Source organism: Diuraphis noxia, unplaced genomic scaffold (assembly GCF_037042655.1).
Source record: "Diuraphis noxia isolate RWA-SAM2 unplaced genomic scaffold, SU_Dnox_SAM2 contig0007, whole genome shotgun sequence".
Taxonomy (NCBI): domain Eukaryota; kingdom Metazoa; phylum Arthropoda; class Insecta; order Hemiptera; family Aphididae; genus Diuraphis; species Diuraphis noxia.
The window spans coordinates 817,410-834,814 of record NW_028301717.1 but is presented as its reverse complement, the minus strand read 5'-3'; the positions used below and the strand labels follow the sequence as shown (position 1 = coordinate 834,814).

General features: G+C 27.5%; 1 protein-coding gene across 4 annotated transcripts; it reads right to left on the bottom strand.

Annotated features, from left to right (window-relative positions):
- Window positions 1-1,129: 1,129 nt before the first annotated feature.
- Window positions 1,130-17,387, bottom strand: LOC107169175 (E3 ubiquitin-protein ligase rfwd3.S-like). 4 transcript variants are annotated; one of them, XM_089230295.1, is made up of 11 exons: window positions 16,833-17,387; window positions 7,808-7,975; window positions 5,133-5,242; window positions 4,727-4,869; window positions 4,193-4,490; window positions 3,863-3,999; window positions 3,654-3,794; window positions 3,306-3,530; window positions 3,021-3,246; window positions 2,501-2,947; window positions 1,130-2,405 (listed from the first exon to the last, which is right to left on the bottom strand). In XM_089230295.1, exons 3-11 carry the CDS (start codon window positions 5,230-5,232, stop codon window positions 2,146-2,148), a joined length of 1,977 nt encoding a protein of 658 aa, XP_089086421.1. In that variant the 5' UTR covers window positions 5,233-5,242; window positions 7,808-7,975; window positions 16,833-17,387; the 3' UTR covers window positions 1,130-2,145. The 4 variants fall into 4 exon arrangements, with proteins under 4 accessions (XP_089086421.1, XP_089086422.1, XP_089086420.1 ...); XM_089230296.1 differs by having other exon boundaries at window positions 7,871-7,975; XM_089230294.1 differs by lacking the exon at window positions 7,808-7,975.
- Between the last annotated feature and the right edge of the window lie 18 nt (window positions 17,388-17,405).

Sequence of the window (17,405 nt, the reverse complement as noted above, 5' to 3'; positions counted from 1 at the left end):
TCTCGATTATCTGAAAGCTCTGTTATTTAGTTTTCTAAATATATATTATAATTCTAATATAATAATAAATCCAAAAAGTTTGGATAGTCGAGAATCTAGTATAGTACTTAAATCAACCTGGTATTAAATGTGGGCAATTATTTTCACAATTTTTTTGTGAATTTACAATTATTTACTATTAAATGTCAAAATATAATAATTTTAGTTTCTCAATCCAAACAGCATATTATTTTAAATCTTTATAAAATATATCAGATGTCTATGCTTTGTTTTTTAATAACAATTTTAAGTTTTGATTAGAGATTTAAGAGGGGTGACAAATGGTGCTGGTAAAATATTCTGTCTGATCATTTAAATTCTAAACGTTAATAAATACAATTTTTGCTTCAATATTCAGTGGATTAAAATAAAGGTTGGCATCAGAGCTGGATTGGCTCAGCGACTTACCATGTCAAACTCTAGATGGGTTATTTCTCAAACATGAGGATGATACAACATTTTTGAATTGCATTTATCATGTTCTTTTTTAAGAAAACACAAATAAATTATGATACTCTTTGAAAAAACTAGTAATGAACATTTATCGTCAAGAGAATGACAAACAACCTATAGAGAGTCAAAATGTAATTAGTAAGTAATACCAAACAAGGTACTGATACCACAAACTAAGATATATTTTAATCTTTTAATGAGTTGAATAAAATATACATTCATTATTGTTACATTTAGTTTGAGACTTATTTACAAATCAATACACGATGATATCTTGTAACATTCAATGAGTGCGGCTCAACCAGTGATCCAGAAGGTGGAGTGTTAAGTAATTATTAAATTAAGATTATTTCTTATTGTAAATGCAAAATGGTAGTTTATTTGGTATAAGTTGATTTGATGTATTTGTACAAAGGGTGAAAGATTCTGTATTGCGGACTCTTTCAGAAATGGTATTCTTGTTCTACTTTTAATAGGCCATCGGTCTTATAATTAAGCCAATGCTTTTGAAGCTGCTCGTGTAGGAAAAAATGTAGTTTTCACGAAAAGTGATTGCAGATCAATCAGTTTCCGATGTATATTAGAAAAACAGTGCTACACTTTATTAGATGTATTTTATAGATTGACAAGTCATTCGTTTAATATTTAGTAATATATTACTATAATAAAACAATTTCAAATTATTTTACAATTGTTTTGATTGGTAATAATCTGGGATACCATTTAATAATCATGTAAGTATAGACATTTAAGCAGTTTAACTTCTATAAATCCGTAATACCATAACAACATTATGAAATCGTAAAGATGATTTAATCTTAAAATGATACAAGTAAAATACTATACACAAATAATTAAGTCTAGAGTATGGATTTTGATGGGATTTAGTTTTTTTTCTTTTGGTTCAGAACAAAACAGTTATAACATGTTTCATGTAACATAGTATAAATCTGAACAATTTTATTATTTAATTTTTGATCTTGTACTTTTTTTTAATCTTTTAAGCTTTAAGTGATTAATGTGCTAATTAATTTAATTCTTCAATTTTTAAATGAAATTGAAATCGAGCAGCTTTGTCAAAGAGCAAATCTCACTTATAAATATGAAGTTTTTTGACAATTTATAAATTAATGATTAAATAATTAAATAATAAATTATTTAAAGGATTTTAGAGCTTTATTTTAAAAGATTTTTCTATAATTCTTTAGTGCAGTAGAATCCATACTCTAGTGATAATATTATCATAATTTAATAATATTTTTACATTATGTTATATTTTTATTTTATTTTTTGTCAACTATTTATTCATAGAACTATACAAGTAAATAAGTTTTGGAAATTTAATATTAATTATACAACTAAAATTAAATGGCAAATAAATCATAACAATAAAATATTAATAAAAGCAAACAGATAATATTGTATGTCAACAGACATCAATCTTACTAAATAGGAAACTAAGTTTAAAATATATCAATATAGGATAACACAATGTTCAATCAAATGGTTAGGCTAGGTTAGGTTAAGACTAGACTAACCTAACCAAATGCACTACAATTATTTTGCTCGTGGAAAAAATCTTTAATTTAAATTTATAAGTTATAAATGCATATACAAACCAAAACGGAATATTTTATCTTTGTTTTTTTTTTTCTAAACAGTGAACAAATTAACAGCATTTTCTGACAAACCAGCCAATAATCGTCTACCGCTATTCATCATACCAGGTAAGGGGCATAAATCCAAAAAGTTTTCATTTACTTGGAAATTGTGAGGATTGGTTCCCTGATTGACATTAAATACCTTGATGGTTTTTGATTTTTCATCAAAACTACAAGCAAGTGTGTCTTCATAGGAAGCACCAGTGGTTGGCACCAAACATGAGCGGGACAAATGTGTAGCCTTATCACCGGCTGGAAGCATTAAAAATATATGAGACAAACATATTGTAAGTAAAACATTACAAAGGACAAAGGAGTACAATAAAATACTTAATGTCGTGACTAACCATAAAAAGTGACAACCGGAGTTACTACAGGTCCTTCTGTATTGTAATCTGCTATTTTAGACACAATATGTCTGACAGACTTGTTGGGACCATAAGGTTTGGATGTTGATAGAATGAGATTAGAATTGTAGTCATAAGAAGTATTAGTCCAGAGTCCTTTTAATGGCAATTCAGTCTCTGTGTAGCAATGCATTTCTTTGCCAGGTTCTTGTTCAAACATAGATAAATAGTCCATTCTGGTTTTCAAGAACCCACCATAAATGAAAGCTCGAGAAGTTGATGGTGGGATGGAGATGAGAGAAACACAACCAAGTTTTCGAGACTGATCAGCGTTAAACAATTTCATATACCTGCGGTCAATATAATATAAGGAACCCATCTGACCACCAGCAACCAACATGTTGGTATTGTCACCAGTCCAACAACATGACCACAGTGGTTCATTCACTGTAAATGTAGACAATATTACTAGAAAATTATACAGAGACGAATAATTAATAATACAAAAATTAATGTTTACCATCTAAAGAAGAAACAACCTGATTGCAAGTTACATCTGTTAGATTGATGCATTTATCCAAACTGACAGAAGCCAAAAGATTATGTTCAAAAGGATGAAACGCCATATCACGAATTTGCTTTTTGTGTGCAAAAATACAATCTTTAGAAACGTCCAGTGTTGATCCATTCAATTTTCTGATCACATGTGAATTGAACAATGACGATTCAGAATGTTGTGACACTACCTGATAATACTTCAATTTGATGATCTTTTTTTTTAAATATAATTAACTTAAACACTCACCAACATCATGTTATATTTATTGTACGCCATAACTCTACAACCAGAGTTCTTGCACAAATTAATTTTTTTTGTACATTGTCGTAATGATGTAGGACCAGCTGCTTGTTTATTTAATAGATCTATATCCACCATAGATTTTAATCTTTTTACTTCGTTATCTAAATAAGTAGCTTTGACTTTCCATTTTTCTGCTTCCAAATGCATTAAATTTTTCTCTCGATTTTCCTAAGAAAACACAAAACAAGAAAAATGGTTAATGCATGTAAAATGATTTAATATAAAACAAATAAAGCTAAATTTTTGTTTTGATTATGATAACTAATAACTATACTTATTAACTATTCATACTTTTTCCACTTTAAGTTCAAGTGCAGTTACTTCAGCTGTATCAACTGCAATTAGATTTTTTGCATATAAAACTCTAATATCTTTAACATTTGCTCTTCTGTTACATGTTGGACATCTTTTTGCATCTCTATTACATCCAGTCTAATAAACGAGATTATAAAAATATAAACATGTGTAAAAAAAATTACTATTTAAGCTAGGCTATTAACCTTAATCCATCTTTGTAAACAATTCTCTCCAAAAATATGACCACATTTCAAACAAGCAGGTCTATGCAAACCAGTGTTAGTCAAAGTATCTAAACATATTGAACAGGAAAACGCTTCATCTTCTGTTTTTGAATTTCCTAGGAATTAAATGAAATTAAAATAAATATGATTAAGATTCTATATTAGGTAATTATTTAATAACATGAGCCTCTTTATCATAAAGCAAAATAATATTTTTCATATTCATGTTATTAAAGGGTTTGTGCAGTATTGTAAAATAAAAAAAAAATATATTAGAATACAATTTTTTTAAGAAGATATGTATTTTACCGTCATAATTTCGTTTTAAAGAAGTTGAAGCTGAAGTTGTTGCAGGACACCTAATAGGAGATGTAGCTCGAGATCCAACCGGAGATCCCATTACAGATGATTCAGGAGAAGTTTCTGGAGATGTTGCTAGAGAATCCATTGGTGATTCTATAGGAAATCCTACTGGAGATCCTGCTGGAGGGTCTATAGGAAATCCCATTATGGAATCTGCATCTGAATCATATGAATCTGAAAATCTTCCGGATCTTTGCATTGCTTGATGACTTGACACTAAGATAATACTTGATGAAGGAGAACCCTGAATAAAAATTAATGATTTGTTATGAAAATTAATTAACAAATTAATAACAAAAATTGAAAATACCTAATATCAAATATATATATTATTTTTAAAACTAAATTTATGACATTTTAATAGTTAAGACTACCTATATAAATATAAAACTAAATTTATTACTTAATAGACTTCATTTTTTATATTATGCATAACACATATTGAATATAAGGTAATAATACGACAAGACATATACTAACTTCATAAACTTCATCATCTCCATCTACATAATCTGAATAATCTGCATAATTTTCATAATCTTCATCATCTTCATCAACTGCATCAGATACTGGATCTTCTGCATATAATTCTTCTATTGGAATCGCTAGTGGTACTGGTGGAGCTAAAGGAAAAATGTGTGAAGTAATTCTTAGGCCAGCAGCCAAAATATCGGGTACATCTATACCACGATGGTAATAATAGTTACTGTAATTAAAATATAAAATACAGTCAAGTCGCTGCAACTTAAACCTGGATAATTCGGAAAACTTGATAGCTTAATTGTTTTTACTACCCTGTTAATCAGTTAGATATCTCAAAGGGAATTTTTATCCTCATTCAACTTTGAGTTATCGCGAATTGACTGTATAAACTAGCTATTCTCACCTATAATATTTATATTATTTCTTTCTAAATAATTAGTGAATAATTGTTCTGCTTCCAAAATGTCCTCACTGTGTTCCCATTCTCTTGGTGGACTACCCATAATTTTATTTCTGTAAATCATAAATAAAAATATATACTTTTAAAGTTGTATTACATGATTGTATTCAACCCTAAAACATTTACTATTTGTTGATAAAATATTCATAAATACCTATTATAAAAGTATCTTTAATGATATAAAACAATAGTTTATATTAACTATACTTAACACGAGACTTAACATAAATTTCATGTTAATTTAAGAAATAGTAAGCAATAAAATTAAAAATAAGATTAACGAGATAGGGTTAGGTTAGATTAGGTTAAAAAGTATTAACTGGTCTAATTTAAATTAAGATAAAGATTTTCAATAACATACTTAACCGAGAAGTTTCTCTATTTTAAAGTAGTGAATCTCATCAGTTATCATTGAGTTGGTCACTGTTATGGATAAGTTAAATTTGAATTCAAATAAATAGTTTTATTTTCAATGAAAAATAATTCTGAGCAGAAACGATCTGTCAGCCAACATTTTTAAGGATATTTTATTAAATATATATATTAGTAATAATTAATAAGATAAGTTGAACTTATTTTTTCTTAAAACAATTGAATATGTTGTACAGAATTATATTATTTCATGTACATAATGGATACCTATATTACTAGCTATTATTAAAAGAATTCTATACCCATTACACAAATTTGTTTTATACATATTAGAAGTATGTAATGCGGCAAATTTATGTAAAAATAATAGGTACTAATTATTAGTCAATAATAAAAAAAAAAAAATTGTTTGTTTGTTTATTCAGAGAAATCTCTGGACCTACTCATCTGGTTAAAAAAAAAAAAATGTTACCAACCATTAGCTACACTATTCCAAGGATCTTGAGGATGACGAAGTATACAGGTGTCCCGCGAAGATTTACCCATTGCGATATCTCATGAAATAATGGAGATATTTAATTCTGGTTTTGTAATAAGACTTATAGGGATAAGAACTAAAATCATCCCATTTTTAAATTTATTTTACCTAATGTTTAAGTAAAAAATTAAAATAATAAATATTTAATTTAATTATTTCTAAAAAAAATCAAAGATAGCCATTTCGTAGTTTATTTTTCTAAGAACATTGACGTTTCAAAATTGTATTTTCCTTATTTTTAATATTTTTTCTAGTGTTGAATACATAAAATATGATTATAACTAGGCACACTGAAAGTGTGCGACAGGTTGTACGAGAATGCGAGCGACGCTTGGGTCACATGTTTGATAACATTACAGTAATACAGTGTTCAACAATTCGCAATTTTTCTCAAAACTAAAAAATTAAATTAATAAAAATAAAATGTTGAAACATCTATGATTTCAGAAAAATAAACTCTACAAAATGGCTATAGTCAATTTTTTTGGAAATAATTAAATAAAAAAATATAGGTATTTTTTAAAACTTTTTTACTAAAACAATAAAATAACTTAAAATATGAAATTATTGTAGGTAGTTCTTATCCTTGTGATTCTTATTACAAACCCAGAATTTTGATATCTCCATTATTTCGGGAGATATTGCAATGGATAGATCCTCACAGGACACTCTATATGTATATCCTCATATACCTCGTCATATACTAACTTATGAAGAGCATTGTATTAAGTCCAAAAGCATGAGCAATTAAAATATTGAGTTATATCTATCCATTTTTAACTACATAAATTCAAATTTTCATGTTTTCATGAATTTAATCAAAATTAACTTCAACCACTTGTAAAAAATTATGCGTATGTATTTAAGATAGGTATGGATTGTATTATCGATATATCATAAAACTTTCAACTTCAATCACTTTTTACTATTCTTCACTCAGTAAACAGTTGTACATTTTTATATTGTTAATTATTATCACTAAAAATATAAGCATTAAGTACTGTTATTGAACAGTTCTTCCAATCAAGCAAACCAAGCTCTCTTATGTGACCCTTTATTTATTGTGCTTATTGTAAAAATATTTTATACAGACTGCACAAATTAAAATAAATATAACAAAAAAATAATAATTATAATAATATAAGTGTACCACTAGTGATATTCAAAAATTATATATGGCCCTTTCTAAAATCCTAGTGAAAACTGCTGATCTATAGTTTCCAAGATCATATCTCCATGCTGAGATTTCCTAATTTTTGCTCTATATACACAGCTAAGTGGCAATTTCATACGCTTTGGAACTCATTAACACACATATTCTTAAAGCAGTAATTCTAAGAGACTCATTAAGTACTATAGGGAGTATTTAAACTTAAAACTTTTAACTTCTCCATCCCTAATGATATCGCCAGAAAAATACAAAATCAACTACACAACCTTACCAATTCCGGCTATTCAATCATCTTGAAATGGATCCCCAGTCACAATCAACTCACGGGAAACATAAAAGTCAATGAAAAAAAGCGCCAAGCAATAACATCTTCAGAAACTATAAAACTAAATTATTTTATCTAACATAACAATAAATCTATGACACGAATAATTTTTAAGAACATAATATGGCTACATGACACTATGACACAAACAATTTGGAACAACATATGACTACAGGCTTTGTTCCCAATAGAAATACGAATCAGACACACACCATTAATCCACCAATATTTGATGAAGAGGGAAATCCAACCTATATGTGAAAGTTGTGGTATACCTCCGGTTCGGCGGAAAGTGCAGGTAACACAAGCTTATGCCTGTGGCGGCATTTCTTCAGTTAGGTATTTAGAGCTGTACATTTCCATGAAGATTTTCAATAATTCTGAAAATTTTGAAAAATGTTTTTCACTTAGATTTTTTAATTACAGACAATTTGTTAATTGTACCCCAAAAACATAAAAACTTACCAACTTACTTAAAAAAATAAAAATACTAACTGTTTAATACATTTTACTTAAAAAAAAATAAAAACTGTTTAGTGTATTTTATTAATTAAAAATGTCCTGATACAAATTTTTTGCCGCAAATTTCAGTAATTGAAAATTTTCAATGTAGCTAACTGAACATTTTCAGAAAATTTCAATGAAAAAAAAAATTTTCAAGATCACATATCTAGGTATTTAGGATAATATTTTGTCTACAAAAACGAGTGCAGCAAATTTGTATTTTGTCTATGTATACATTTTGTCTAGAGCCGGCCCTGCCTCTAATTATTAAACACATAATAATAGAATGCTTCTCATATGAATTGGATAAACGGAAAGCAGGAGTACCAAATATTCTCTCAGAAGCCCTTCATCCAGACAACATAGATAAAACAATTTTCTTTATAATGAAGACCTAAAAAATGACTCTTGTATAACTTGTAACTATAATTAACTACCTAATATTATTGTATTTTAAAGTATGATGTAAACCTTGTAAAATTATTGCAGCCAATGACCTTAAACGCAGAAGCTTTAAAAAAATAAAAATAAAATAAATGTGGCCAAAATATTTTTTTAAGCATGATCTCTCTCTATTTGTATGTTTAAATTATGATTTTTGGAATTTTTTAAGTATACCTAGTTTAAGAAGGTATTTTTGATAAATTAGTTTTTTCACAACATTAAAGGAGTATCTTGCAGTGATATCAAAATTGATTTGTGTATCAGATGGCTTTTCTGAAAATATTTAAATATTGTAATCAAAATTTTAATAAAACATTTTTGAGTTATTCTACTTTAAATAATCAATACTGAGAATTGAGGTCTAAGAATATTACTTAATTTTGTTTTAAAAATTATTAGATGCAATATAAATTCATAAACATTTTGCTATTAAAACAAGTAGACTTAACTAGGTAGTCATCATTAACAAATATTTAAAACTAATCACGGAAGATCCCCATGCCAACTTACAGAAACTTATAGAAACTTACTATGGCCAAGCAAATGCTTCTCAAATGCTGTCAGTAGGCACAATGAAATATACATCAGACAGAAATTATCAGAAACAATCAGAAATATTTAGAAAATTAATAAATTTCATCAATTAAACTGAAATTGATGAATTATTTTATAAAACAATAGCTCTAATCTGATATATTATCCAACTTCACTATCCAACAGGAATCTCTTGATTTATCTTATATTGACAACGATACCGGTAGTTTTTGAATTTATATCAAACAAAAATCTATTTTTATATAAATAAATATAGATAAAGTAAATCAATACAGAGATGGAATGATAGAATAGAAAATGACCTAAAAAATTTCACCCCATTGTTAGATATGGGAAAGGCATTAGATAGAACGGTGGAAAGGCATTTTAGAAGCGGCGATGGTCCTGAATGAACTGCTATAAGCTTAGGAAGAAGGAATCAATGTATACCTATAATTATATAAATAGATAAAGGTAATTCAAAATAAATATCTAATGCTATCACTTGCAGCCAATAACCTATTACACAAAATATATATATACATGTCAAGTGTTCAACCATAAAAATAACCATTAAGGTAACACAAGAAGTCAAGAACGCTTGACCCAGTATTTTATGGTTTTTTTTTTTATTGCATAAAGGATTTAATAATAAAAGTATTTTTTATTTTTAAAAAGAAATTTTGTAAACCACTCATAACTTTTGTAAAAATCAAACAAAATCATATGGATATTTATAGTGACTAATAAAAAATACAATAAATACAACATTCATAAATTGATCAGAACTTTAACACACTCTCAATAAGTCAATATTTTTAAGATAGAAAAAAATGTCAAAGTTAAGTGAATAAAATTAATTTTATTTAAATTCTAACTAAAAAAAAAAAGCGAGTAAGTGGATGTTGCTCTGCTGTACATTAGGGGGTGGGGTGGACCTCTGACTAGGGTAGGTTAAATTTGAATGCAATGATAGGTATCATTGTATACGAAAAACAATTCTGAACGGAGATGATTTGTCAGTATAGGATAATATATTATATTTAAATGTTGTTATATATTCTATTTTGAAACAAATTTTATTTTTCAATTAGGACACATTATGCATAAGGCATGGTTAATCAATTTTTACAAAAACATTGCATGTAGTTATCATAATTCATAATACCTTATATTATCATAAATATACATATACCTCAATACCTGGTTTGAGGATAAATCGTTATTGTTACGCGATTTCATAAAAATGTAAAACTCAAACGCTCAAAACATTTTTCCTATAATGATGCTTCGAGTTTTCTCTATAGCTACTTGAAGTAAAACTTAGTGTTGTATTTTTATTCCTTAGTTATGAACACAAACATTTTTATGATTTTTCAACTTCAAAATAATTTGCAAATATTCATGGTTTTGACGAATTTTTGTCAATATTTGAACTTCAAATGTTAATAAAAAAAAATTGTGCCTATGTATTTTTATAATTTTTTAATCACTATAAGAATAACTTATGAGAAACTTTGTATTAAATTTTCAAGTATTTTGATTGGGCCAAAAAAAATTTATCGACACTTAAAACAAAAATGTTCAGAAAAATTTAAAATTTCAGTTGTCTACAAATATCTCAAAAAAAGTCAAAATATTTTGAAAATTTAATCATGTAAAGAAAATGCCAATCTAAATAACTGGTAAAATTTACAAGTATCTACCACTTATACTTTTTGAATAACAAATATTTAAAATCATTTCAGGATAAATCAATAACGTTATGCTATTTCGTAAAAATTTAATATTCAAATGCACTTAAAATTTTTCCAATAATGATGCTTCGAGTTTTCTCTAGAGCTACTAGAAGAAAAACTTAAGAAAAATTTAATGTTGTATTTTTAATCCTTAGTTATAAACAGAAAAAATTTTATGATTTTTCAACATCAAAATTACTTGCAAATTTTCCCGTTTTCGACAGATTTCGTAAAAATTTGAACTAGAAACACTTATAAAAAAAAATTGTGACTAACATTTTTTTTAGCTACAATAAGAACAACTCATAAGAAACCTTATATTACATTTTCAAGTTTTTTGGACATCCAACATTATTTTTACACACTTAAAAAAAAAATTCTCAAAAAAATCGAATATTTCAGTGGTCTATAAATAACTCAAAAAAAGTCAAAAATTTTTGAAAATTAAACTGTAAATATATTACACTAACATAAACATTTGGTTAAAATTTCAAGTATTTACAGTAATTATTGATGGTTATTAATTTTGCGTATAAATTCCCGTTTTGCTGTCATTTTTTTTTTGTTTTTCTCTATTTTTTTGAAAACTGTTGGAAAATTTTAACTTTTGACCTGTATAATGCACCAAGGATATTCACTTTTACATCGGAAACCACCCCCAAAGTTTGAAATTAAAGCATTATTTTGACTAGTTATGCTGTACCCTGTACATAGACAAAAAAAAAAAGAACACATCATTGTAAAATCAATACATTCATCACTTCGTTCAGAATCTAAAATATAAATCAAAAAAAAATGTTTATTCACTGCACATGTGCAAACATTTTTGTTTGAACATAACTTTAATTTTAAGTCATTTAGACAGTTAAGATTACAAATGAAATTCAGTCATGAGTTAGAAATATTTTAAATGACCTTCATTGTTTAACACACGATGCCTATGTAGGTATAATACATTTGGTGAAAACTTTACATCATTATACCAATACTGTGTTTCTATCTGTATTAAAAGATTAGGAGGGAGATTTTGAATCACATGCCTTATTTTTTTTTTAAGGTTTACAATACTTTCCTACAATAATATGCTGTATAGTTGCAGTCTTAAGACTTTTTTATTTTCGTGGAATCCATTATATGTTAAGATATGTCTTTCAAATTCAAACTTTTGGAGAGTACGGCGCGACTCACCTTTGCAATGACCATCAATAAAACACAAGGACGATCGCCAGAAGTGTGTGGATTGAATTTAGAAAATCCACGTTTCTCACATGGACAGCTATATGTGGGATGTTCATTTGTCAGAAAACCTTTTGATTTATTTGTGTACGTATCAGAAGGAAGAACAAAAAATATTTTGTATCCAAATACTCGAATAGTCAGACTTTTCTCGATACAACAAATAAATGTACATAATGATATACTAAATTGAATATCGTTATAAAATTATTACTTAATATATTTTAATCGTTATCTATCTATATGTATAAAAATATAAAAAATATACTGCTAGCATAATCACAGGAAACAAATTTAACCCACAGTTTGAGCCATAAAAGAGGTAGGATTTTTAACAGGCTACGAAGTGCATGGATTCAGATAGTATAATATAAACCTCGATATAAACACATAGGTAGGCATTGTTGGTTTCATAACAAACATAAACAAGAACATATAAAATAGTAGTTTATGTTAATAAGTTATTAACTTATCTTTACTATAACTCTACAACTTAACTTACTCTAGGCGTATTATTTCGTGTTTACAACCGATAATCGCAATAGAGTGGCGTTGCCTATAGGACATGAATTACATTACAAAATCTTTTTAGTTTTAGTGTATGATGTTCCACGACCCACGGGTAATGGATATTCAGCATTGTTTGTATCTAACCTAACCTAACCTGTTCATATCTTTGGAGTAAAAACAAAATTCTATATTAAATTATTGTAAGTAGGTATTTATATTTTTAATGACTCGCATATTATCAATCTTATAGTTTAGTGTACCTATTTAAATTTAAATTTATAAAAAAAGTTGTATATCAATTTAGAAAACATTTTTAATTAGTAATACAATTTTAGAACCACATAGGTATTTAATTTTCCTACGACATATTTTGATATTTATTGAGCATATTTGCATACATTTTGTAATGTTTTTAAGGTCATAAATATCTTAACCCTAATCATAGAAAAATAAATTAAAACCAGGAATATAATAAATACAGTATAATAAAATATCCTAGAATATATGCTAACAAACCATCTCCTCTCATAATTGTGTATTTTTGTAGGTATGTAATAATTTATGATTGAACTAAAATTTAACACATTTATAACAGTAATATGAGTTACACTTAACAACATCTAGGTATCCCCAAGCTTAAAAAAAATAAGAGGCTGGTGTATAGTACAATTTCATGTTTTTGTTTCCTCAACTATTTTGAAAACAAATAATTTATTCTCCTATATAAAATCTCATCATAGACAAAAAAAACACTTTATTGTTAAGAAAATTAATTTATTGGTTCACACTCAAAATCTAAAACTTTAATTATCCTATCAATAAACAATGTGTATTAATATACATTGCATGTAATATGTTTATCTGTAAATATCTAGTAGTACAACCTATTAAGTCTATAAAATTCAAAATTGGGCATTAATACTTATACAGAGTAAATCACCAAGCATGTTCACCCTCTTCTAATTCTTCAAAATTGCAATTATTCAAAATCTGATTTTAAGAATTTTTAAATAAGTAGGTAGGTTTTATCTAATTTTATCCTTAGAATTAATTTTTGAATTTCATACTTGTTTATATTAGATTGGTAGGTACTAAGGAGTATTCTGCATAGTTACTAACTTCTGTTTTTCAAATGACAACCCGTTAACCCCCATTAAATACTTACCAACATTTTTTTCTGAAAATGTTGAATATCAAAATGTAATTAGAAAAAATAGTTTTAGAATTAATAAACTTTGTGTATACTGTAAGCATGAACCATAAACATAAGAAAAAAATTAGTTTTAGACAGAGAAATAATCATGTACTTAACATGCACAGACAAACAATATAAAGATAATAAGTATATGACAATAAATTTGAAAGATATGGGGTCTATGATAATTTGAAAACATTAGTGTGTGTTCTAAATATTTCTCACCCTTTTCACGACTATAATTCTATTAGTTCATCCTTAAATGTTTCTATTCTTTCCTCTCATCGTTTTGATGCAGACATCCACTCTATCTCATCTTTACTTAATGGCTCTATGGATGCCCCCGATTCTACTTTCTTCCATTTCTTTTCGTATTCCTGTCTATCCAACCAGAAACCACTCCCTACATTACATCCCCTCTCACCATACAAACTACAACCACAACCATCCTATACATAGAATGCTCCACCTCCTAAAACTGCATTTCATTTTGTACAAAATTATATTTCTTTGTATCTTAGTTTTATTGCCACGTTAAAAATTAGAATGCTGTTAACTTCATAGCTATTTTTTAATTATGTTAATTATTAAGTTATTATTATGTTAAATTTAATATACTATCTATGTTACCTCCGATGTTACCTATCTATAATTTTACATGTATACAATTTAAAAATTTTTTCTTCATTAACTGTTATATCACCAATATGTAAATGCCGACTGACGTCGATTAATTAAATAAATTAGTAATTTATATTAACCTAATAATATATATAATTCATAAAAATGGTCCAAGTTAGTGAAGTTTTTAGGATTGTTTTCAAGATGACATAAATAATCATACATAAACTGGAGTAGGCTTAATCCCAATCCATGTGCGTAACTAGAGTTTACATTGTAGAAGAATTAACAATACCAAACACATAGTTCTGAGATTTATTATTTCTACTTTGGACGCAAGGTCTTCTTCCTTAGCTGCATTTATGCCTACTCCTATTTATACTAGCTGCTTTATCGTGTTTATTACAATTATTCAAGCATGAAAAAAATATGAGGAAAAATACAAAATATACGTTTCTATTGGTTAAAGGTAATTGCAGTCAGATATGCGACCAACAATTAGCACAGACTTCTATACTTACTAGATAAGTAACTCTTATAATATTTACATTGTTATCAGTGAAGCTCGCACGGGGATGACCGACATCTTTTCGGTTGGCAAAACATTGGTTGGCATATACAAAATGTATAAGGAATAAATGAAATTATAAATTTTTTTAAAGGTGATATATAACAATAATGACAAAATGATCTATATAAAATAATTTTTTTTTGTTACAAACAACAAGTCTAGAAATAATAAAATACAATACAACATCAATTAATATTTACCATAAATACATATATAATATTGCATACTATTTGCCAACCGAGAAAATGGCGGAACCCGGCTTCAACTAATGCACAGAGTTACTTATCTAGTTATTATAGAAGTCTGTGACAATTAGTAGTAAAAGCCAACCTACTTATTAGTGATATGATTACTGCAATTTACTATGATTAATGGATAAAAACAAAAGTTTATCGCTAAATTACATTTATTAAAAAGAACAAAAAATTTCAAGGGTTTGAAAATATGGTCCACAAGTATATTTAAAAATTATAAGAATTAGAACAAACAAATTAATGAATTCATTATTAAAAGAAAAAGTTTGGAGGGTGTGGTGAGCAGCTTTGGTGAATTTTCTTGTGAAATATCTCCAACATAAGCACTATACAGTATTTGAAAAATCTGGCGAAAACATGACACGCTTCGCACATGTGCAGTTTCAATGACTGTTGTTGATTCCCGCAAATACGTGCAGTGGTCCTACCATTATAAAGCTATGCAGGTTTTCCAAACTTATAGAGAATACCTAGGGTATAAATTAAGGGAACAGTGCATAAATCAATTACCTATAAGGCTATAACTATCATTAAATATACCTAAGTATTTTTTTTGTTATAAACGAATAAATTTACAAATATTGAAAATTTTCAACACTGATATTTATCAAAACAATTTGTTTCTTTGTGCATGAGTTAAATAGTATTGAAAATTTCATAATTTTTATTATATAGTATTTAGTGATACCTTATAAAGGTATAACAAAAATTATGATAATGATTATAATAACGTTAGAGATAATATTATATTGAGTACCTAAATAGTTGTAATACTATATTGCACAGATGGCCAACATCAATAATTTGTTCGTGAGCCTTGTGTATAAATGCAATGACATCAAGAGCCAAAATATTTATAAATACATTTTATAATTTTTTATACTATAATATATTATATACCTATAATATATATTATATATATTTTTGTTTGTTAATCTGTATTCTATAGACTTATATATAATATATAATGAAAAAGTTTATTCTATAAATATAAATGAAAAAAAAAATTAAAATTTAAGTTTTTGTAAATACAACAGAAGCAACATACAACAATGAAATCGGCAAAATTGGCGATCCCTACTATATTGTCAATAAGTGTTTTATGTTTAATTAACAAATGGTCTTATAACTTTGAAAAAATGAATAATTACAAGATCTATGAAAAAATTATTAATTTTTTACATGGTAGACGCATTGTTTCCAAAAGTCCAAATCAATACTGTATATCAATTGGAAATCATGTCTAATTGAACAGGTTATAATTTTAACATGCAAATAACACAGCACAATTCCTGCAAAACCTCTCACCCAATCACCGTTAAGTATTTATTTTAGTTTATGAAGGAAATGTTATACTTACACTTTGAATGATGCAACATGGGATATAAATTAAAATTGAAACGTCTAACAAGGGAAAAGGCAAGAAAACTAAAAATAAAAAGATAAGCTCTGTCAAAGGGTGAGTGGGGTTAAGGGTCGAGTGAGGGGGCGAGTTGAGAGGTCATGTGATCGCACCCAAAATGGCGGCTGAATGTCTATCGACATCGTTCACTGTTTTAGTACCAAAACAAAAAAATTCTACGTTGCACCGCTAATCAAGGACCCATCGATTCAAAATTATATACTTACATAGAACAACTTTTTTTCCGAAGTAGAAACAAAGAAATGACCACCACACCGAATCAAATCGATTCGACGCCGCCGGAACAACGGAAAAAGTAAATGGCTTTTTTGAGAAACAAAAATGCCCGATGCTTGATCAAAGTCCAGGAGTTTCTTCATACAAATATGCTGAATAATTATTCAGTAGCAATTGGACGGATACGGGCAGCGGCAAAAATTTAAAAATGAACGTCTCAACTCAAACGTCCACCGAACAGTAGTCAAGACACTCAGACACTATCGAGTGTCGACTTCTTAATGAGTAATGAGCAGTGGCGATGTAGATAGCTGAAATAGCCGATCCGACAGCGCTATACCGACGCTAGAGATGCAGTTAAAAACTCCGATCGATGTTCAAAACAAAATAGTAAATACAAATATAATTTAATAACATTGTTGATATTGTTGATAATGAAAATGAGAAACGAGCATTGCGCCGAAGCCGCCAGAGAAGGTTGCCAAAGTGTCCCGACGAAAATGTAAACAAAAATAATAATATTATTACACATTTAAACGGCGACCATGATCCGATGGTGATAC